The 23981-nt window shown below is 41.1% G+C and overlaps 3 protein-coding genes and 3 non-coding genes across 11 annotated transcripts in view; 4 read left to right on the plus strand and 2 right to left on the minus strand.

Moving 5' to 3' along the window:
- Positions 1-307: 307 nt before the first annotated feature.
- Positions 308-380, plus strand: trnar-ucg (transfer RNA arginine (anticodon UCG)). Its single transcript has one exon. It is a non-coding gene; the product is annotated as a tRNA-Arg (tRNA).
- Positions 381-689: 309 nt separating this feature from the next.
- trnam-cau (transfer RNA methionine (anticodon CAU)) lies at positions 690-761 on the plus strand. The gene has a single exon. It is a non-coding gene; the product is annotated as a tRNA-Met (tRNA).
- Positions 762-1338: 577 nt separating this feature from the next.
- On the minus strand, positions 1339-3216 carry mrpl58 (mitochondrial ribosomal protein L58). 2 transcript variants are annotated; one of them, XM_086140769.1, is made up of 6 exons: positions 2888-3216; positions 2473-2497; positions 2324-2383; positions 2129-2211; positions 1638-1807; positions 1339-1553 (listed from the first exon to the last, which is right to left on the minus strand). In XM_086140769.1, the coding sequence occupies exons 1-6, from the start codon at positions 3050-3052 to the stop codon at positions 1469-1471; spliced, it is 588 nt and encodes a 195-aa protein (XP_085996895.1). In that variant the 5' UTR covers positions 3053-3216; the 3' UTR covers positions 1339-1468. The 2 variants fall into 2 exon arrangements, with proteins under 2 accessions (XP_085996895.1, XP_085996896.1); XM_086140770.1 differs by having other exon boundaries at positions 1485-1579.
- A 4-nt stretch (positions 3217-3220) lies between these two features.
- Positions 3221-3292, minus strand: trnaq-cug (transfer RNA glutamine (anticodon CUG)). Its single transcript has one exon. It is a non-coding gene; the product is annotated as a tRNA-Gln (tRNA).
- A 1500-nt stretch (positions 3293-4792) lies between these two features.
- Positions 4793-14104, plus strand: daglb (diacylglycerol lipase, beta). The gene is made up of 15 exons (XM_086141059.1): positions 4793-5403; positions 5498-5649; positions 6231-6405; positions 6496-6763; positions 6842-6964; positions 7954-8081; positions 8477-8603; positions 8694-8777; positions 9117-9194; positions 9279-9359; positions 10140-10267; positions 10978-11046; positions 11323-11395; positions 11953-12206; positions 13088-14104. The coding sequence occupies exons 1-15, from the start codon at positions 5309-5311 to the stop codon at positions 13281-13283; spliced, it is 2031 nt and encodes a 676-aa protein (XP_085997185.1). The 5' UTR covers positions 4793-5308; the 3' UTR covers positions 13284-14104.
- Positions 14105-14760: 656 nt separating this feature from the next.
- The window catches only part of spag9b (sperm associated antigen 9b), a 37781-nt gene continuing 28560 nt past the window's right edge, over positions 14761-23981 (plus strand). For 4 of the 5 annotated variants that reach the window (XM_086141060.1, XM_086141061.1, XM_086141063.1 and 1 more), the window contains exon 1: positions 14773-15416. In XM_086141060.1, coding sequence (XP_085997186.1) covers positions 15117-15416 — 300 coding nt within the window. In that variant the 5' untranslated portion in view covers positions 14773-15116. Of the gene's footprint in view, positions 15417-23981 lie in introns of all 5 variants that reach the window. The other variant, XM_086141062.1, reaches the window with a different exon arrangement.

Raw genomic sequence — 23981 nt, forward strand, 5'->3', positions numbered from 1 at the left:
AGATGATAACATACCACATTTGTTCATGGACGTGAACTGCATTACATTACACTAAACCACATAAACTCCACATTTTTCACAAGACTACACAACAAGCCTAGTCGTGGTGTCATTTAGTTAATGATTGTCTTCCACACCTGTTCCTGTTGCAGTGACAACGAGTGACGCGGGCCATACTTTAGCTTGTATTATCGACAAAAATGAACTGTATATTATGAACTTGATCCTACACCTTAAACAATAGAAATTGTGCAGCATCTCCTCTAGATATCATTATAATCCTATTGTGCCGCAACTCTCATAACCCGACCGCGTGGCCTAATGGATAAGGCGTCTGACTTCGGATCAGAAGATTGAGGGTTCGAGTCCCTTCGTGGTCGCTTTTTGGCTTTTGCTGCAACGATATGTGTTTAATACGATCTCCCTCTCTTAATAAATAAATAAGCTGACAACTCATTCATACCTCGACAAATTTACCCTGTGACATTACACATCGATTAGCGCTGTGTGATGTGACAGTATAACAAATTCAAAAGGCGCAGTTGTTTTGATCGCCATTATGAGTATAAGCAGAAATCACGAAAGATGTTTGGGAATTCCTACACATAAAAAAATCAATACACCACACCATGCGTGCGCCGTGAATACTGAAATATTGAAATTGTCATATATTCGTTGCAATTATTGTGAGCAGAGTGGCGCAGCGGAAGCGTGCTGGGCCCATAACCCAGAGGTCGATGGATCGAAACCATCCTCTGCTAAGATTTTTGTTCTTTAAAATTGATTTGTATTTTTTTTTAATACCCCCCCCCACACACACACACATAAACGCATTAGAATTAAACAATCCCTTAGGTTTTTTTTTCGATTACACAGTGACACATCAAATGTGAATTCAGATACTCTGGATATTGGATAGTAGTTAAGTACCACAAGTCAAATCTATTTCAAGGACAACGTCTAAAGTGAAGAAAAAAATGTGTTTTCTATCTGATTTTTAGGAAATAAGAGAGTTTTGCTGAGCAGAGTGGCGCAGCAGAAGCGTGCTGGGCCCATAACCCAGAGGTCGATGGATCGAAACCATCCTCTGCTATGTGTCAATTTTCCTTCAGTTTACATCCAGGCCTTCAGCTGCTGTCGAGCAATAATCAGTCAAACACCTAAAAGACAGCCATCTGTCAAAAAAATAAATAAAAAAAAGTGAGTTTCATATAGGAATGAGTCTATCAGAGGGACAGCACCTGTTAGACATTTTGGAGAAAAGATCAGAGAAGCCAGACTGAGATGGTTCAGTCATGTACAAAGGAGGGATAGTGAATATATTGGTAGACGGATGCAAAAATTGGAGCTGACAGGCAGGAGGTCAAGTAATGATGTCACATCAGATTTTATTGCAAAAAAATATGAGATACATATACATCACTAAAAATATTACATTTGAGAACAAAAAATAAAATCAAAGAAAAAGTCAGTCAAAATCCACCCGTCTGCTCTGTTTAATTGCTGACTGGATCTTTTTCTGTTTTAGTCGCTCCTTGTTCCTCCTGTCTAACCTGCACATTTGAGAGAGAATATAAAACTGATGGTATTTCAGACAAAAAGGAAAAAAATGAGGGTCCACCACAAGACGTTAATACCTGGCCTCTCTGAGAGCCACGTCCTCCGCTGTCGGTTCATGAGGCTTCTCACTGGCTTCAGCGATGATGCCAGCAATCTTCTGTATACAGTCACTCAGGTTTCTCTGCTGACTCCTGCTCAGTTCCGATGTTACCAGCAGCTCCCCTGCCTTGTTTATACGGTTCCTGTTCTGTGCCACAAAAGCAGAAATTCAGGAAATGAACAAAAAATGTTTATCCTATTATTTGGACATGTTATTTTGTCCAGCTCAATTCTTGATACTGACATATATTAAATCATGTGCTTATCACTAGAAAAGTGGACACACCATTATTGACATCATCAAATATGCAGTCCATCCTCACAAATTTAAGTCATCATAACATCATAATAGTTGAAATCAAGGAAAGAAAAATCCCCCTCTTATTTTTACATTGAGGGAAAACCAAAGGTACGATGAACCAAAAATCAGTTCAGTCATCACCGGATGCCACAGGCTATAATTGCCAACCTTCTCAACAATCTTCTGGCGAATCTCCAGGGGGATCCAGTCTGCTGCGAGGACGCTAAATCTCACCTCAGCTTTGGTGCTGACTGTGGGTTGGACAGAGGATCAGCCTGACTCTTTTGTCTTATGTCTCTTTTGTAAATGACGTGATCTCTTGACGTGAGCTCTATGAGCCATGACAGTTTAAGAGCAAACAACCTTTATTGACGTGCTGACCACCAGGTCCACTGCTTTTGCTGTAAGAAACTGTCAGACGCTCTGAGCAAAGGGGATAAGGCATCAGCGTTAGAAAATCTTTTTTTAAACAATGTTTTTTTTTTTAACAAAATAACAAGTTTGATATTTACCCACTGGAATGTGCACTTGGGAGTCCTGAAAAAAACAACAACATAATGAACCATATCATTCTTTTCTGATCTGTATATGAGGATCTAAAACAACTGAAATGGGATAATTGAATGCACATTTGCATTTTTCTTATCTTGCTTTTTTCTCTACACATGGCCTGGATAAACAACTCAGAGGAGGAGCTCACTTCTATATTAAATGTGGGAAGGAAGTAACAGCTCTTGACCATTAAGAAATAAGACAAATAATTACTTGTCTGACTCAAGAACCATTATTTCAGTACTATACTAATAGCTTTCTTGTCATTTCCTTAAAATTAACTTGCAACTGCAGCAGTAAATCCCATTTGTTGATTCCATTTAAGCTAACAACATGAAACCTGGGCGATGAATCCGGAACAGAGACCCTACCGACCTGCCTGTCGCCGGTCCATCTGGTGCAGTATCCGGCAGACTGCTGGAAAGTGTTGTTAACATCTACCATCCACGATCTGCAGCTTCTTCTGGGTGGAAGAGCGTTTATTTTAGCTGCAGCGTCTCTGCAGAGCAACATACAATGTCGTGTTATGCGCGCCGCCATGTTGTAGTGACGTCATTTGGAAGTGGCCTGTACGAAGCATATGACGGGGCCTGGAGTTTGCCAAAACAACACGAAAAAGTACGTTGCGTTGGGTTAGGTTAACGGATCTTTGGCACACAGTTAGTTCGATCGTATAATTCACAACAAGAGCGTTGGAAAACAAAAATCAGGTTCCACCGAGATTTGAACTCGGATCGCTGGATTCAGAGTCCAGAGTGCTAACCATTACACCATGGAACCACACATGCGTCACTTCGCTAAAATGTGACATTAAAAATACACACACTGGAAAAAACACAGGGCGGTTCTTCAATGCGTCACGATCTGGCGTTTTAAGATAAGAAGCACATCTTAGAAATAAAAAAAATGCCACGAAAAAAGTCGTTGGTGAAGTCACACACTATATCCAGAATTCACAAGACTTTGTCAGTAAGGTCAAGCAGATCAGGCTAGACCCAGGTGAAACCATGGTGTTTTATGACATAACCTCACTGTTCACATGTATGTGTCTTCAGGTGAATAAATTCAAGTCCTTTTGCCACGACAGGAAGATTTAGAGTATTATTTTCCCTTGAAATCGATGATAGGTACAACCAAGTTACGTATCAGTTTCTGCAAAACAAAGTGCACGAAAGGCGGTAATTCATTTTTCGGAAAAGCGTTTCTGAATTAACCTTTACTGAAACCCAAAGGCAGTCTGAACCAAGCAGGAGCCAAATAAAAACAAAAATGCACATACACTGTATTCTGTGGCCTATTGGAATACAGGCATTCTTTGGGGATTAGTACAAGTGAGTTGTGAGAGCAGTGATGCTGTATGGTCCAGAAACAGTGAAATCAGGAGGCAGAGCTGGAGGTCCTGGAGATGAAGATGTTGAAGTTCTCTTTGGGAGTGACCAGGATGGATAGGATCAGGAATGAGTACATCAGAGGGACAGCACATGTTAGATGTTTTGGAGAGAAGGTCAGAGAAGCCAGACTGAGATGGTTCAGTCGTGTACAGAGGAGGGATAGTGAATATATTGGTAGACGAATGCTGAAATTGGAGCTGTCAGGCAGCAGGTCTCGGGGAAGACAAAATAGAAGATTTATGGACGTAGTGAGAGAGGATATGAAGGTAGTTGGTGTGAGTGAGGACGATGCAGAGAATAGGGTTAGATGGAGAAGGTTGATTTGCTCTGGCAACCCCTGAACAGAAAGCCGAAAGGAGAAGATGGTGATTAAAAATACCCAATGCTAAGTCAAGTCTATTCTATCTCTCTTAGTACAAACAGACACATCACGGAAGATAATATTGTAACATTTCAATGAAGACGTCTGCAACGAGGCTTCCACTCCAAATGTCGCCGCTTTATTTATTTCCAACAACTTCTCTTGATATCGCCATACTAGACTCCGCACTCCACAACATTAATTCTATATTCTTGAATCTTCCCCCTAAAACCCTGAATCCTCTTTGACAAACCTGCAGTCCAGAGACAAGCAAAGGGCCGGAGAGTGACAGGTCAACAGCCTATAGCTTCTATATGGTCGTAATATAAATAAACGTACAAACATTGGGATCTTGCAGTTTAAATATACATTGGACTGCCCTTGTTTTAAATATCATTCGAACATGTGTTAAGAGAATATGTTGTGTTTTTGTATTGAAGGCTTTGCAGAGCATCGAACCTTCTTGCCGATCGGGGGCGTTGCCGTCCCTGTGCGTTAGCTACATAGCTCGCTGCACCCGGAGGGCTTGTTTTTCGGGAGCGCACTGGTGGTTTCAGAGCAAAACAAGATAGGATTCAGACAAATACCAATCATTTTTCTGTCGTCACGATTAGTACCAACCACGTCATGCCGGAAGTTGTTCGGGGACGACTAGCTTAACAAGTAGCATTTTACAAGATTAATGCCACCGTATATTTGTGTGTCGGTGTATTTTTAGCTACTACCAGATAGCTAATTTAAGTGTCTAGTCACGTAACCAGCTACCTTTAACCTTCGTTGCGAGAGCAAACGTGTTAAAATACCACAGCAGGGTGAATAGATCGGACAGTTTTGGCTAACTGGCGGTTAGTGTCAACGGCGCCTTATGAAGTAACGTTGTGTCTCATCACCAGGTAGAAGCCTGGGACGCAACAGCGATGTAGCAATAATGTGACATCATGTTTCCGGCCAGGTGACCGTTATAGAATAGCTAGTTTGAGGATTTCCAGTATCTGAGTGTCAAAAGTACGGTCTGGCAGGTGTTCGGACGCGCTTATCGCAAAAATGCCCGGAATGGTGGTGCTCGGTCGGCGCTGGGGAATCGCCAGTGACGACCTCGTCTTCCCCGGCTTAGTGGAGCTGTTCCTCCGTGTGGTGTGGTAAATACTGATTTTCATTTCTGTACACTTGCCCCGAAATATTTTCGCCATAAAATCACAGCGAGTGTGAAACAGCGGTCGTGTGAATCCGCAGGTGGATTGGAACAATGATCCTTTACACGTATCATAAGGGTCACTTCGATTGTAACGGGGGAGCGATACTTCACAGCTACCTGGTCGGGCTACTGGTCATCTTGGGGCTCGTCATCCTCGCTCTATGTGCCATTGTTTATGTTAGTGCGCAAGGTAAGTTCTGTCGGCAAATCTGCTTGCTTGACATTTGAAAAAGTCACAGTTAAACGGTTTGTTCTTAGTCAATCGCGCCAAGTACTTTGCATCATCCACGGGACAGAAGTTTAAGAAACTTGTTGCTCCTCTTATTTTAAAAACACCAAGACCAACCGTGCCCTTTAGTAATGTGGACTAGAATTAATATCACTTGGGAACTCTGTTCTCCAGTATTTGTGCAAGGTCCTATTCACCTGAAAGAGTAATACATTGCTTAAAATTAGAAATTCACTAACAAGCTGCTACATATGTAGTTACCAGTAAAGTAATCAGTGTGAACAATAAAAAAAAAAAAAAGAAATTTAGCCAAAATAAGCTGGAAACATGTTTAAATTTGCACAATGAAGCACACTGTTGGAAGGGTTTTTGCTTTAGAGTGTATATATTGCATAAGAGCTTGAAAATGTCCTGTATTGCTCAATGGTATTCTTACGAAACTGAATGAACAGCCCCAAGCCGTTTGGTTACTACTTTAAGTAGCAGGAGATACGATAAAAAGGAACATATTAAATATTATATGTGCACTGATTGCTCTACAGGCACCATCACAAACCCTGGTGCTCGACGCTCCATGCCTGCGCTGGTTTACCTGCGGGCTGTGCTCTATATCCCGGAGTTGGTATGGGCTTCCCTCGGTGCCGTCTGGGTGTCTGATGACAGTAAAGGCTGTGATCTGGCCACAGTCGGGGCTGTTATCATAGCAGTGATTACCAGGTAGCTTCTAGAGGCTATGACTCTTGATATTTTTTCAAATTTATGTAAGAGTTGTTTGGAATGATCAACTATATTTCTTTATCACAACAGCTGGGTCATCCTGGTCTTCACGGTGGTGGGCGTGGTGTTTGTCTTCGACCCACTGGGTGACCCCCGCCCTCCAGCTGCCCCCATGGAACCGCTGGGAGTGAGAGACCAACAGAGCAGCGGGGGAACCCAGTTCTTCTCTACTGCTCGCTCGCTGGCCGTCAAGGTGTGGGAGAACCGACTGCGGCTGCTGTGCTGCTGTCTGCCACAGGATGAGAGCCTACGGGCAGCCTTCTCCAGCATTGCCAAACTCTTCAGCAGATTCTTCTCTGTAGGTTTAAGCTGTACTTTCCATTGGATGATTAGATTTCTTTTTTTTTGGAATATGAGACAAGCTTTTATGTTTCAGGACACAGACCTAGTTCCAAGTGACATCGCAGCTGGTTTGGCTTTACTGCACCAGGAGCAAGATAAGATGGAGCGAAGCAGAAACCCGGATGTGGTGGTCCCTCACAGCCCCTCCTCACCAATTGTAAGTTTGTCTGTCATGGACATTGTAGCTCTGGGGGGCGTGTTGCAAATAAATATTGCAAGACTGTTTTTTTTCTAACATTTGGTGTCCCTATCTTGCTCCTCCAGAATAATCTGGGTAACGCTTTCCCTAATACTTGTTATCATTAACTAGTATTTCATAAAATATACTTCTCTTGAGTGCGACAATCTTATCATTATAATTATATATAACATCAGCTAACTAAGGATCCAGTGTTTACATAGGAATGGTGTGCTAGTTAATTTTACTTTTCACATTGAGACACAATTGTGAGGAAAAAAGACACAGAAATTTTCTCTCAGAAATTTAGCTTTTTATTCTGACTTCTGTCTTGTTTTTTCAACTCATTCACAAATAAAAAAGATTGGGCAAAAAGAAATTAGTCATTTTGACAAGAAATAAAAGAATTGGAGGGAAAAGACAAACTTGGAAATTTTGAAATAAATTGCCTAAAAATTGGTATAAAATTACCCACAAATAGGCAGAACTGCCTGAAAGATCACAGTAAATTATTTCCATTTGCATGAAAATTACCAAGAAAAAAAATCAGCAAATATCAGGAAACGCACCACATTTGTCAATCATCAAAGTAAATTCAAAGTTCCAATACAATGTAGACTGAAGGAGATTTGTCAGTTAAATGATTTGTGTCATGTTCTGTATCTCAAATGTGACTCGTCCGTGCTGGGAGTAAAGATGAGATGTACAACACTTTTAAAATCAGGCATTCTGAACGTCACCTCCTCGTCAACAAGCCCGAGTCTGGGTTCCATCAGTGAAAGGCTGTTGTTGTGGACAAGCTACAAATGTCACGTAAACACGTAACAAAAAGTCATACATAATCATTCAGGTAGATCTTAAAATAATGGTAATATTGACACTAGGGGGTCCGTACACAATGTTGCAAGATTAGTGTTTTAACTTATTCAAAGTTAATGTTGCACTGTCTGTTTTTCTGCTGTGCTAAGGAAGAAGACCTGGATGTAGAGTTAGAGAAAGCAGCTCACTGCATGCACTTTGCTGCAGCGGCGTACGGTTGGCCCCTCTACGTCTACTCCAACCCCCTGACGGGACCCTGTAAGCTCAGCCAGGACTGGTGAGATGCAGCACAGGGAGACAAGTATATAGATATAAACATGAATTTGAGCCAATCCAGTAATAATAAATTTTGGATTTTTATCTTTCCTAACACTTTTTCTAATAATTATTGAGCTTATGAGTTTCTTTTTAAGTGATTTATGTGTGCCATCTCCTTATATAATTTGAAATGGTCAAAATAGGTACTTTGATTAACACATAACTAAGAATTGTTAAAAAAAAACCCCACAGAATTAGCAAACAAGCTTAATTTTACAATACCTGACTTTGGTCAGCTGTAACCATATGGTTAAAATAGGCAATATTTGCATATTTTTTTGTATTATTTAGTCACTTAAAGATAAAGTTATTTGTGTGTCCTTAATTTATAATTAGCTTAAATCTGTGCATCAGCTGTAGGAGCCGTTCGGCTGAGTACGACATCGTCGGCGGTGACCACCTGGGCTGTAGCTTCTCTTCCATCTTGCTGACCACTGGCTTGCAATACAGAGATTTTATCCACATCAGTTTCCATAATCAGGTAGGAACTTCACTGCCACCTGGTCTCGTCTAACTGAGAACATCAGCTCATGTTCCATTGACCATGATGATGTTATATTATTTGTTTCAGATCTACGAGATCCCCTTCTTCGTGGCTCTGGATCATAAGCGGGAGGCAATTCTGGTGGCCGTCAGAGGGACTCTGTCACTGAGGGTACATTTTAGCACACTCTTCCATTCATTTACGTGTTATGTTCCTCTTTATCCCATAAATACACATCGTTTTATGTTGAGATTTACAACTTTGTTTGACCAATGTTTGCACTGATACACCTCAAGTGTTCACGTCTTGATTGTCTTTACCAAGTAAGAAAAAGTTTCAGCATGGGTGTTTATGATTGCTGATCAGTTAAAGAAATGCTTCAATATTTATTAAAATGTTTGGTCCCCCCAGTAGAAGTGAATTCACACACAAATAGATCTTACTGCCTTTAACTTTTTAACTTACATGTGCTCCGAGTAAGTATATTGTGGGTGGGTGTGTGCCGTGCAGGATGTGCTGACAGATCTGTCAGCCGAATGTGAGAACCTTCCCGTAGAAGGTGTGTCCGGAGCCTGTTACGCTCATAAAGTAAGTGTCCTTTTATCAATATTGGCTTTGCAGACTTTGAATTGTGTGTGTTTCCCAAGAGATGAATGTGTGTTTGTGCTGCAGGGTATGACCCAGGCAGCAAATTACATTTACAAGAAGCTGATCAACGACGGCATCCTGAGCCACGCTTTCTCCATTGCACCGGTGAGGAGGGCTTCCAGTCAGAATTGCAGTTTTTGTTCAGGGGGGGGGGGAATAAACAGCAGTGCAACATGAAGAGGGTGGTTTTTTGTAGTTTCCCCCAGTGATTAAGTTCTCAACTGTGGAAAGACTTTATAACTTCAGTTTTTTTTTAATTTCAAATACTGTCTTGCTCAAATGTTGTTGAGCAAGACACTGAAACCCTAACTGCTTCCCTGGCGCTGGTGGACGTCAGCATAGTACTCATGGTTCGTCCATGATGGGTTAATTGCAGAGAACGAATTTCCCAATGAGGTATTAATAAAGGAAAAATTATATATCATTACATCATAATGATACCATCACTAGAGGAAATGTCAAAATGTTAATATGTTATACATTGTCAAATTTTATCGTGGCAACTGAACTCAGTTTCACCCGTCCTCAGAGAGGCTTTTTCAGTTTAGTCCAATCACTTCAGAGCTGAAGAAGCCTCTTGGACAAGAATTGAACTCTTACAAGGAAAGCAATGGAGTCAAGCTGCTAAGATAGGATCTGACAACTACCTGGATGACTGAGAACCTTCACAGACACATTAGTATGTTAACTTAAAGTGTCTCTGTCAAGGTTCACGGTTCCTGCCGAGTTTCATGGTATGAAAGAACACAAGAAATAATAGTTGTCAGATGAGCTTACGATATGGGATGAAATCATGTGGCAGTCTGCCTCCATTAAATACGAAGAGTCTATTTATACCGAGTGATGGCATCAGTTATTCCATGGTCCTCTGTGGTGTTTCTGTAGGAGTACAAGCTGGTCATCACTGGTCACAGTCTGGGCGCGGGCACAGCCTCGCTGCTGGCCATCCTGCTGCGCAGCTCCTTCCCCACCCTGCAGTGCTACGCCTTCTCTCCACCAGGGGGACTCCTGACGTGAGTTAGATTGAGGGCTGTGGTCTGTTCATCTTAAGTACAGCTGTTTTTTATTAAGCGGAGACCTGCAACATATGACCACTGGCCTAGGATCCTAGCTCAGAATAATCTTTTTAGGTCACTTCATCAGTTCATGCTTGTGTTTTGGGAAAGACACAGATAAACCCATTCAAAGTTCAATTCTTGCTCCCTGTAAGATTCCCATGTGCCAGTGACGCAGGCATCTGGGTGCAGTGGTATGATGAAGGCGCTACACGCATTGTATTAAACTGACCATATACAAACTATAAGTCTCCTGCAATACCACCCAAAACACAAATTCAGCATGTTAATTCCAGCAAGCAATATCTGGGCATAAACTTTCAAGCCTAACTACGATTGTAGTCTAAAAATGAGCATCCCTGGAAATCTCAACAATCCCGCCAAGGTACTGAGAGGAGGAGGAAATGGGTTTGCTAGGATGGAGCTGTTTGGTGGGTGGAAGAAAATCACAGTTGTGGCTGATTGAAATGAGCAGTATTATGTGCATGGCCAACTTAGCCATTTAGAATGCTTCAAAACTCAGTCCCTGAATTTCAGATTACACAAAAACGATTTGGAAAAAATATAATTGAACAGAAATTGGTGTGTGTGTATGCGTGTATGTGTGTGTGTGTGTGTGTGTGTGTGTGTACACACTAATTATTTCTTTGTGTGTTCTGTCTGTGTAGTAAAGCCTTGGCTGATTATTCCAAAGACTTTGTGGTCTCTGTTGTTCTGGGAAAGGATCTGGTTCCCAGGTAGGACAGAAAGCTTTATTGTATACACTGATGTATAACACTGCCACGAGATACTGGTCAAATCAGTGATTTGATAATTGACACACATAATGGTGCGGTCTCTTGCCCTCACATGGCCTGTGTTTCTGTGCAATAGTCTATTGATGGACTGCTGTGTGACTCTATATTAAGTGCTGCCCTGCCATTACAGATACATTCTCATTGGGTGAGTGAGGGCTGCTGACTTTTTCTGTTTCCTGCTTTTGTCTCTTTCCGCCCCTCTTCCATGTCTTATAGACTGAGCATTCCAAACATGGAGGATCTAAAGAGAAGAATACTCAAGATAATTTCAAACTGCAATAAGCCCAAGGTAAAAATAATTCTAAAACAGGCCAAGTCGTCAATAAGTCTGTCTCTCTATTTAATATACGGTACATAAACAGTGTGTCATCTTAACAGTCATATATTTAAGTAAGTGTGATGCTCTTTCATTGTCTAGATCCATTTTGCCAGGTCAAACTGATAACATATGACAGTTCTTTGCCAAGTTTAAAAAGGGTGATTTATAAATCTACTGCAATACCAAAAATATCAGGGTATTACCCAAAAACAAGTGATAAATAACTTTTAAAACAAGTAGAAATGACAGAAATGGCGAAGTGAAAAACAACAAAACAGCAACAATTTGGGTGCAAATCAACAAGGAAGCGGTGCAAAATTTAACAAAACTGTTGGAACTAATTGGGAACTGAAAGGTCAACCTAGTGATGCTGTTAGGTGTCAAACTTGTGGGAGACATTAGTTTCAAGTTGTTTTATGAACTTGACAAGGGATTTCACACAGCAAAGTAATTTGTTGTAATAATAATTCTGTATTAAAATAACTCTCTAGGCCTACCTGTCATCATAACCTGCTTATGTGTTTCAGTATCGCATCCTGCTGCAGGGATGTTGGTATGAGGTCTTTGGAGGAGACCCAGACAACTGCCCCACTGAGATGGACAACCGGAGGGAGGAGGAGCTCAGCCAGCCGTTGCTAGGCGAGGAGTCTCTGATAATCCGCAACTCAACCTCCTATCAGAGCTTGGCGTCGGACGACTCACCAGTTCGTACAGTTACAAACTTACCTCTCTTTCTGCCTGGACGCGTCCTGCACATCATCGAGGATGGGCCGACTCGGAGGTGGGTCCCCTTTACCGTTTTTGCAGATTAATTTAGTCAGAGACAACGTCATATTATTTCCTCCTGACCAACATGTAATATTTTACAAGATAAAACTGTACTAAGTTAAATAGACAAGTATCTGCTACCCACTGAAAATTCCACAATCAGGGCTTATATTACACTGCACTTACAACAACTGAATATGAGATTTTACCCACTTCAGCTAAATCTAAATCTTATCCCTAAATGAGTCTTGCGAGTTGTTATTTAAAATCTTTTCCAATTTTTGTACCCATGTTTCAATATGTTTTTGTGAAACAAGTCTTATCAGTGGTCATGGCAGCCTGTTTTTGAAGTTTTGCATTTTTCTAGCTCATCCTCAAAACCAGTAATTTTAGGCTGAGGAGTCACTTTTCACATTTCATTCACCCTTCAAACAGAGACAGTCAAAGAGTTGAATTAAAAGCAAAGGCTTTCCCATCAGGCATTGCAGTCCCAAAACAAACCTGGTCCGGAGCGCTCGACTGCACGGAACGACAGCCGAGGCCTGAGCCAGCGCTCTGGTTTTTTCTTCAAGTCAGCGTACAATTTGAATATGGCGCTGTGTCACATGACCAGCTGCTTTGCCAGTACCATTTAGAACTCTTCCATCTGGGCTATTTATTCATCACGTAAAGTTTACACAGAGGTCTTATCATTAATTTCCATTTCTTGACCATTTACTGGAAACAAGGCAACTTTACTGACCTTTTAAATATGTGATATTGTTTCAATGATTTTAAAGTTAAGAGTTAACCAATTTATTGTCTTCAATATACCTCCAATGGGGACTATCTGAAAAGAGGAGAGAGTTTCAACTGCGTGGACCTCCAACACTGTCTTTATCTCTCTGCTTGCAGATCCTGTATCTCCCAGGTCAGATATCGTGCCGAGTGGTCTGACGCCATGGCATTCAGGAGTATTTTGATCAGTCCCAGGATGCTTACTGATCACATGCCTGACATCTTGCTCCGGGCTCTCTGCAGTCTGACGAGCGACAAGCCCTACCCTCTCTGCCCTTCCTCACTAAACCCCACCCAGCACTACACTGTCTGAAAAGACATTTTATGTCTGTACCCCCAGATTCCAAAGCACTCCCACTTTTGTTTGTGTGTAAGCCATTTGATTTCCTGCATTTCCAACTACTGACTATTTTCAGTACCCTAATAGCTCATTTTTACAAACATTTGAAAACACTATTGCAATCTTATTCGGAGGCAAGGGAGACACAACAGAGCTTCTGGACTTGTTTGTTGAACTGCACTTTTAATTATTCAAATCAGATTTTTTTTTTTATACTAGCTGTTTGAGCTATCACATGTGAAAGTTTATGCCATATTTGAATGTGCGTTGTGTGAAATATTCAAAAGTGCTGCAGTTACTATTCTTGTGTGTTGAAAGTGCACACGGGGTGGTTTTTGACTGGGAGAAGCTGGTCCCTTTGGTCTCACAGAGAGGCCATTCGTCTTCCTCGCCGCAGGGGACGACATGTGGACTGATACGTGTCTTTTCTGTCTTGTAATTGTGGTTCTTTTATGTATTTAACGTCTATAGAGACATCAGGGTGAACAGTGCCTATGCATTATGGTAAAACAAGTCAGTGGCGTTGTTTTGCAGGGAAAAAAGGCAGTGTGTTTACAGTTCATTTTGCTCAGAATTTCTCAATGCAGTTTGAAGAAAGCACCGTGTTCAACTGATAGAAATAGAAAGATTCCCATTACACATTTTGCGGGAGATTGTTTACTTGCCACGGCTATTAGGTACTTCGCTCCCAGACAATATATTAAGTGGCAAAATCGGCTTGATGTCTGCATAACTTCCAGAGGCTCAAAAAGACTGCATTGCACTCTATGATGCAAATAAATACTTCGTGACGCTAAGTTTTCATCTTTTTTTGTTGTTGCAATTATGCAACATACAAAACTTCCAAGCAACCTGTTGGAGCGAGTGGCGGCAAATATAAAAGTAAAATAAGCCAGGGGAGCTGCACAAAGCCCTGTCACAGTCAGTGCTATTTTAACAGGAGGAGTCACAACTATTGTGAAATACTTGCATTACGGACATCAGCTAGGATTAAGTCCCGTATTTTTTCCCTCCCGCTTTAGCCCGTGACGTCACCGCGGCCGGCCCGTCACAACACAACATCTTCCATGAAGCTCGTAAACTCCGACTCCCGAGCAGGGAGTCACGGCACATGTTCGCTCATGTAGAAAATTGAGATGATATCCTTCCTGCCACTGGATTTGTATATCGAGGTCAACATGAGTTCCGCTTGATGGTTGGAAATCAATAACTTAGGTCAATAAATTAAACCGAACGGACAGAAAGCCACTTGTGAAATGATTTGTTGACGCCCCCCCTCCCGCCCCCGGAGCAACAAGTCATATGAAATGCCTTTTTTTCTAGCAAGGAGCTAAAATTAATTCGTTAGCCGCGCCCAACTTCGTTTTAAATAATAGTGTGAAGAAGCGTCCGGCGAAATGACGTGTCTCCGACGGTTTATATAAACTCCGGAGCGAAAATCCCGCAACCCGGGGAGCTCTTGGTGCTTTAACCGCGATCATCTTCGGCTTTCCGACTGCACGTGAAGGCAGCAGCGGGAGCTCATCTGTTGGACGGGGAAACTAATCAGGAGCCAAGTAAAGACTTTTCGATACTGCTAGCTTCCAGGCTAGCCAGCTCCCTAAAGTCAAGCGGCCGGGGGTGGGGTGGGGGGTGATACCGACGCCGAAGAAGTACCGCGTCTCCTCCGCACAGCACACAACATTCTAACTATGTTTTAAAAACGCCTTTTTTGTCGCTCAGAAAGAAGCAAGGCGGACAGCCGAAGCTCGCCGCTAGCTCGTTAACTCTTCACTGGGCAAGAAGTGCAATTGGGGAGGCAAGAAAATGGAGTTGGACGAGGTAGTCCTTTATCACGACGACTCGGGTAACTCTGCCATGATGTCCGAGCGGGTCTCGGGTTTGGCCAGTTCGATTTACCGCGAGTTTGAACGGCTTATCGAGAGATACGACGAGGACGTAGTGAAAGAGCTGATGCCGTTGGTCGTCGCCGTGCTGGAGAACTTGGAGTCGGCGTGCGCTGTCAGCCAGGAGCGCGAAGTGGAACTGGAGCTGCTGAAGGAGGACAACGAGCAGCTCATCACCCAGTACGAACGCGAGAAGGCGCTGAGGAAAAGTGCCGAGGAGGTGAGTCGCACCGCACACAACGATCGGACATTAGGGGGCTGCTGGCACGGTGCGCCCTCATATCAAAAGATTACAATCCGAATTTAGCTCTGTGAATCGGGGAACTTCAGTGCCGTGAGCAGTGAAGTGTCACGAAAACAAGACAGCAACGCTGGAAAAAAAGTGTAAATCCCTCCGCTTATAATGTGTCAAACTCTGCAAACTGTTTTAATCATGATCGAGGCCCAATTCGGTTGCTGAAGGTCCACAGGAATGACACATGATCTCACACATGTTATTTTGCCTATAAACACACTGACACAAAGCGCAGTTGGAGCGTCAGAATTCATGTCATAAGACACTCGATTCTTTAGTCATTGCATATTTATGTGCAGGGGAACTTTGGTTGACGGCAGCTTTTCTCACCGCAGCACAGCTGTTCATGACAGCAGCGTGTGAGTGTTGGTAAATTCAAAAAATACAGATGTTGCACCATATAGCTGGGCTGTGCGCCCCCGAGGTTGGATTTTAATTCCCTGTCATCCTCTTTCAACCAAGCTCTCAAACTATGATATTAAACCCGTGGTTTTGTTTAGCAAGGCGCTTTAGCAACTATCCGGTTCCGGTGTCAGTCTCAGTGATCACAATCGGCTTTAGTTTAATGACTGAAACGCTCGAAAACACGTCCTCGTTGATATTGTCCCGATCAGCCTAAAATACACCAGCTGGTTGGTGGACATCTGAAAGCAGAAGCTTGCTTTATAACAAAACAAAACAAAACATAACATGTTGACACTGTAAGTAGATGAATTCAAGTAGTCTTGTCATGACATGCTGTTAAAATTTTGGGAAGATTTAATGTGTGTGTATTCTCCATACATGGCCCTCCCAGTATTTTTGTTTTTTTTCCCCGCCAACTTAACTCCGTGACAGGCCAGACTTTTTAAACTGACCGTTGCTGTTTTTATTGATAATCAGAATAATCAATTTTGATACAAATTAATATATCTGTATTCAAAAATGTTTGGTATACAGCATTCTCCTATTTTGTATTACCTTAACGGGTTGTTTCAAAATTATTTAGGCGAAAAATCTGCAATTAGGATATACAATAATGATAATATTTATATATATATATATATGTGTGTGTGTGTGTATATTTGTGTGTGTTTATCAAAGTTGTGCTTTTAATTGTCAGACCTCGGTCCAGTGGTGCTCCAGAAATGTTAGAACAAAAGTGAAGTCATACCTCCACATTTATTTTATACTCCACATGGTGCATACTGAGCAGTTATTAGGTACCAGTTATGTTGGTTATGGAAATATCACTTGTAAATATCACCATGTCAATTGTTTTTTTCCGCATCACCAAACCAAAGTAATTTCACTGCAGTGTTGGCAGCTGCAAAATTCATGAAACCAAATTGGGCGGTATTAAATCATGATGTTTCACCCTTGACCTCTTTTGTCCAGCTGGAATGGAATTCATAGAAAATATGAGGATGCAAATACTCAGAGTGTTATCCCTGCAGCTGACTTACTGCTAGTCCTCTTATGTTCAAGGAGTGAGTATAAACTTTCTATTGTGTAATATTTACAACCCTTTCATTGCAAAGCTGCTGTCTAATGGATTGTGTACCCTTACAGTCCGTGTAAATAGATTGCAATTTTCAGAGACATCAATTTATCGTTCATGTCGCCAAGAGAAAGGCCGTAACTCTGGAACGCACACGTCTGTGCAAAAGAAAACCATGGCAGTGGCTGGTCTTAATGATTTTCTAAATGTTATCCTTCCAAGCAGATCAAATTATGACATCAATAATGTGGCCACAATTTCACTGATGCTTACTTTTTTTCACTTATGTTTTTTTTTTTTTTTTTGCAGCAGTAGCAGTAAATGAACTATCACCACTACCACCATACATGACACTTTTACATAAAATAGTCCTTTTAACTGCACAAGCTCAGGTGACTCCCATCCTCACTGACTTTTTCCATGAAGAAGTTGCTAATAAACTGATTAAATGCAAATGCAGCTAATATAGATAATATGGCTAATATCAATATTGGAAATGATTGGAGGACATGGGTGCAAAAGAAACAAAAACAGCTGTAAATCATGAGTCCTAAGTGGCACCAACAACTTCGTGGAAGTAGGAATTCATAGTTTTCTGGTTGGGCGAAGTCTGACTGCAGCCCCACTACTATGCACTTTGCGCTTAATTACGATTACAGAACTGTGGCCGGAGAGGATTTTAATGGCTGCAGCAAGGAAAATTGGCGGTAACAACTACCACAGATTTTCAGAAAATTTGCAGAAAAACTCGACTTCATTCACAATGTTTGCTCATAGAGAAAAATATTTTAGTGTGTCACCTCACATTGTAATTACATGGTTTGGCCACTATGTCAAATTGACTTAAAAGCTAGGCATCTCCTGGGGGTCTTGGTTCAAACAACTGTTTCTGTCATCAGTATCTGTTCATTCACATTTGCAAACTGCCATTGGCTACAGCAGGGGTGCCAAACTAATTTCTCATCGTGGGCCACATATGGCCTAGGTAGATGTCAAGTGGGCTGGACCATTAAAATGATAGCATACTCAGCAATAAATAACCAAAAGATCATGTCTTTCCTGTTTTGGTGTAAAGAAGTACAAGGTCAATAGGAAAATCTTGGAATTTAATGAACAATCCTCCTATAAAACATTTCATGAAACACCTAATTTTTCCTTTGACAAACATGTAGTTTACTTTTATCATTCATATGTATGCATTGCAACTGATCCCACTGATTGTACAAAGGCACAAAACTTTAACATTGGTAATTGGTATTGAAAAATATAGTAATGCACTTTACTTATAAAGAACTTATAAAGAAAGGGATTTTTAAACCATTTACACATGTGCATATGAAATCTAAATTTAATTCCTACCTACACCTTAAATATTAATGAGTGCTATTAAATGTGTAAGGAAGAAAGTATTCACCTGTCCTGTAAATGTGTAAACTTCATACATGAAACATGCATACACATACAATACATACTGAAAATGTATGGAGTTGCATGAATAGTAGAATTCCACCATACTCGTTTGTAGCGAAGCTGCTGACTAACATTAAATTGCACATTTTCACTAGCAATTAGGTAGCTGGCTTTTACCGTCGCTTCACTGATTTCTCGGCTATGGGTGAAAGTGGACCGCTGTTTCCTCAGACCCGCCAGCAATCTGTTGATCTTATCTCTTCTCAGTTGTCCTTGCAAGCTGTCATATTTTTCGCTGTGATGAGTCTTGTAGTGGCGCAGAATATTATATTCCTTCAAATACCAAAACTTGTTGCAAACACACCAAGCACAAAGGTTTCCCGTGCGTCCCGTAAATAAATAGGACGTAGTCCATTTTTCTTTAAAAATTCTACACTCTTTATCTACTTGTCTCTGTTTTGATAAAGACATTTTGGCTTTTGAGGGGGTAGCGGGGAGGAAGAGAAGAGGGTAGAAACAATGTTCTAACAAGCAGCAGATGGCGCATTGACAATGTCTGCTGATTGGCCTGTCTCAGTGATTTGGCTTGTCTTCTACTTTGAACAAAATAGTGCACCCATAGCGGAAAATTATTGAATTGCATTCAATTAGAAAAATAAATCCTTGTCTTTTATGCATTTTTTTCACTTTCAAATTATCCTGCGGGCCTGATTGAACCTCTGTGCGGGCCCTATGTTTGACACCCCTGGGCTACAGGCTCACCTGGAGCTGTGGATAAAATCACTGATGTTACATTCTCAATGTTGTTCTCATGGACAGGATTGTCCTCCTCAAGAGTTTAAGTTTCAAAACTTTTGTTATATCAATCTCAGTTAAAATGTAACCTTACCCTACCTAAACTTAGCTGGTTAGAATTAATCAGTCCAATGTTTTCCTTCCTACAAATGTGCCAAAATATAAGCTTTCGCAAAATATACCTTTTTGTTTTTACACAATCACTGGAGTTTTCATTTACCTCACAGCTAGAGGGTTCCCAGTTAATTTCAGTCTGGGTCCTTTCTTTTAGGGGGTGATGTGATCTCTTTGTAGGTCCAGCCTACATGGGCTGTCCCAAAGTATCTCTTTGTCCTTCCTACACAAAAATATGGACCAGGTTAAAAGAATATTCTAAATTGTCCCTACGTGTGAATAAGAGACTGATTGGTGGGATGTCTCTACATCCGTTCCTGTGATTGCGAGATGATTGATCTTGGTTAAACCTTGCTTCTCTCCTATGTGTCATTTCAGAGATGGTTGAAATGGTTTTGCATTTTTGAGACCAAATATCATGAGGGCCATTTGATTGGACTGCCTCTTACAAAGTGAAACAGCTATTGTTGTTAAACTGATTACTCTGTTACCATTTTGAGTTATTTTACAAATATCGATGTTGTGTGTGTGTGAAAGAGAATCGAACTGTTTGATATTGTTTCATCCCTTTGTCCAATTTTGTTAAATACAACATTGTCATGAACTGAAATATAATTCAGACTTGAATTATAGAGAGGATTTATGTAAAAGCCAGATATACTGAGTTACATTGTGTTTCTCTACCCAGACTCATGCACACACACTAAAGACAGAGATAGAGACACCTTTCATTGTAATGCTCAACAATCTTTGACTATAAACACAAAATGGATTACTTACAGTTTTGACTGCATTTCAAAATCTTTTAAATGTAGATTTCTTTTCCTGGCAGAATGGTTGTATTGTATTACTGTGATGTGTTCAAGGAGTCTCGTAATTACTCTTCACTACTGGAAACACTGCTGCTGCGTTAATCAGGAAAAAACCTCTAATCACATTTTCTGTTGTTGCAAAAAGTATGATTTTTTTTTTAAACAAGAGCAAGCTTGTGCGCTAGGTCATTGAATGACTTGCGGTTTAATGGTAGCTACATTTTGTTATGCTATGCACTGTTGTCCTACTGATCCTCCAAAGCATCTCTAACTACCCTGAATTCCTAATAACTGGGGTTTGTACACTTAATCCGGCTTATTATTTCCGACCCCCGCTTACGTAATCCCAGGAAAACCAGCATGCCGATATGGCCAACATGCGTTACTGGAATAATATATTATTAACGTTGAAGATGAACACTTATCACAACCTATTACTGTGCCGTGGGTGAGATCAGTACACAGTGTAGCGTTCTGCCGCCTCAGTATTTTTTCAGTTGTTGAACTTGTTGTTCAGCTTTACTGTCAAATATTAAATGACAAGCAGAACAGGTGATAAAGCTGGGTGTTAATTATGTGTGTCATGTAGTAAGATGTTGCTAAATGTTGTAGACGGATATATGTACATGGGACTTTCCTTTGGTTGGCTCTGGGCTAACATCAGTTTGTTCTCTTAAACTATTGGTGTGAAATAACTCATGCTGTCTCTCAGCTAGTTGGCCAGTCATCTTTCATGTTAGTGCTATAGGTCTCGTTCTTTGCCGTGGCATCCGCTCTATTCCCGGCCATAGATGTAAATGTCAGTTTACAGCTGAAGGGGATAATCCAACCTCATGATAGGCTATTTGTGATTGTAGGTGGCCATGAAACTGCTTCAATCCATTCTCACACTTGCTTTGTGTACCTCTTGGCATTGGCTTTTTGACTTGAGAGGTAGAGGGGAGTGGCTGACATGGAGCTTTACTCTCACAGAGGACTCAGCTGGAAAGACCGCTTTGTCTATCTTCACCTCTTCTCTCCAACAGACAAGCAAGAATGGCAGAGAAGTAGCGTGTGGCCAAGTGACATGAAGCAGATCATTTCAGAAGAGAACTGATGTATTCAGATCCTCTTCATGCAATGCTTTAGTGTACTTTAAAACGGATTCTGTGTCACTTTCCTTTTTCTCAAGAGTTAGATCATGTGATTTAAACTGTTAATTTACACGCCTAGCTCTTCACCTTATCTCCTTGCTCTGCCCTGGGGTTGAAATTTCCTCTTTTTAGCCTTGCAGAATAATATAACTGCTTAGAATTGTTGTCCCCATTCAATCCTCGTGTTAGTTTGCTGTCATCAGTTCCTTCTGCTTGGCTGAGATGTTAAAAGTAGTTTTAATGCCAAGGGGATCTTTTTGAGCAGTACAACAGCGATGTCTTCTTCGTTCTTCTATTGTGTGTGTGTGTGTGTGTGTGTGTGTGTGTGTGTGTGTGTGTGTGTGTGTGTGTGTGTGTGTGTGTGTGTGTGTGTGTGTGTGTGTGTGTGTGTGTGTGTGTGTGTGTGTGTGTGTGTGTGTGTTTAACGTGTTCCTATTGTGTGTCTGTGTTATATTGGCTTTTACACATGAAGCACAATACATTTGCAAAAAAAGCCAAATGATTTCTACAAATTAGATTTTTAAAAAAGGTCATTTAGCAAAGTCTAGAAAATTAACATACTTCTTTGATCCCATGGTGGCAGTGTTTTCATTTGTGTAAAAAAGAAAGTGGACATCATCAATGAGAGTGTGACAGGTGTCACGGTCTAAGAGACACCTGTACCCTTCTGCCTTTTCAAAGGTTAGAAAGTAAGCATCTCCCAGTATCTGTTACTCAATGTCTCATTATGGCAAGTCGTTTGTACCAGAGAAGAATCGGATCAGCCTAAACAAAACAAGCACTCTGCACAAGCCAAGTCCTGCTTGTTGCTGCTGGACGCCCTGAGGAATTACATTATGCTGAAGGTTTGTCTCAGCAGCTTAGAGGAAAAGGCAAGGCAGGAAATTCTTGGAGAAACAGCACTTCCCTCACTTCTTTAGTTAAATTAGTGTTGTCTGGTGACCTGGAAGAGACTGGTCTGTTCTCACTGAATGATCCTCATTTGTGTGAAAGAGAGCATATTTGTAGTCTTGTGTAGCAGAGTAGCTAAGGTTTGACCTACCATGCTTTAACTGGGTTAGAAAGAATGGCTCTGAGGATGACTGTCCATCATCTTGATCTAGATTCACTTGTCTTAACAGCTATTGACCAAATTGTTATGGATTTTTTTTTTCCTGTGGTCCTGGCTATCATTTTCATATAGCATCACTGGCTTGATGCTAATGGATGTTGTAGGAGGCAGGGGTTTGGATTTCATTTATGAGTTTTGAAAAGGGGCTTAGCAGTTTGCTCAGCTGTATCAAATTGAACATTTTGGGCCCCAAACTGACTTTATTGCTGTTTATATGTCCCTGTCCTATACAACTAAGCTTATTTCTTATTCTAAAATAAAAAGTGATGACCAAATAGACTTCAGCCTACAGTAGTTTTGACCCTGTTTTTTAAAAGCTCCTAAGAAGTAATGGCTTTAGTATTTAATTAATCGGGCTTCTAGGGAGTCCCATGCTTATTATTTGGAAAAGAAAAGATGGCTGGTTGCTCTGAATGAAATCAAGCCCCATCATTCCCAACATGCTTGAGGGAAACTCCCAGCATAGGACTAGTTTGTGCAAATTTAGTCATTTGCAAGTAAACAATCTGCTGTAGGTAAACTGGAATACGAATGAAATGAATACTCTGTAAGCAAGTCATTAATTCATTAATGCTAGTGGAAACGGTCCCATTGTGGAAAAGGGTTTAATTGTTTGATTATTTTGATGTTGATAAACACAGTTGATAAATTAGAAGGGATTTGTTACAGATCGTTGTTTACCATTCAGCCAGACTCTATGAACTAAGTCCTTGCATGCCCTGACCCTAGTCTTCCCACAAGCCTTAGAAGAAACACAGCCAAGAAACTAATAAAACCAAAAAGATTAGATTTCACCCTCTTCCAAATGAGTGGTGATACAGCGGAGGCCTGTTGGTGTATGCACACACTTGTGCTGCAACCACATGTGTTTGTGGGCTGGCACTCGGACACAAAGGCGTCATTATCCATGCAGTGTCGGAGAAAGAGTGCATGTTAAGATGCAGTAGCACTCATTCTCTGGAGCGTTGTCATATGTACTAACCATCCTGTGTGAGTCATATGATAAGCCTGCAGGGTGAGAGGAAGACTTTGGGAGCTAAATGTGATGATTGGAGAGGATGTCAGCTGGCCTTGTGCTTGGCCTCTCTGAATGACATTTCTTGTTAAATTTTAGAGAATTCAGTGATCATTGAGGTGAAATCCCAGCAGTGTCAGCAATGTAAATTATCAGAAGCGTGGCTGGAAATGAATTTACTTTGACTTCGCCTTGCATATTAATCGATTAGGGAGCAGAAACTTCCTCTCTTGTCTTGTAGTCTTACCAGGGGCCATGCTAGTGCTCTAAATGGTTGAAGAGGAACAGTTTCAATAATCTGAAATGGGAAGATGCTCCATAAAACCACACTGGAGCCTCTTATATCTGTTGTCACCAGAACCCTAATGATTCCACATTTAGGTGAAATGCAAACACCATAAATTAGAACTCAAGAAAACAGTGTTTTGGCCAAAGTGCTGTTAAAGTTTATCCTGATAAGAACACTCAGGCATCTTCTTTTAAGTGCTCTACACCGAAACAGCTGAGAGCCGAAAGCTATAGCAACATTTTAAGCATCAATGAGAGAATTGTATGAATTTTTATTTTCTGAAGGAAACAAGCTTCATTTTTACTGGGCCTCCACAAAGAAGAACACCTTT

The sequence above is a fragment of the Fistularia commersonii genome, chromosome 33 (genome assembly GCF_037954325.1).
Source record: "Fistularia commersonii isolate RoL2024-O1a breed Wild chromosome 33, RoL_Fcom_v1.0, whole genome shotgun sequence".
Classification (NCBI taxonomy): domain Eukaryota; kingdom Metazoa; phylum Chordata; class Actinopteri; order Syngnathiformes; family Fistulariidae; genus Fistularia; species Fistularia commersonii.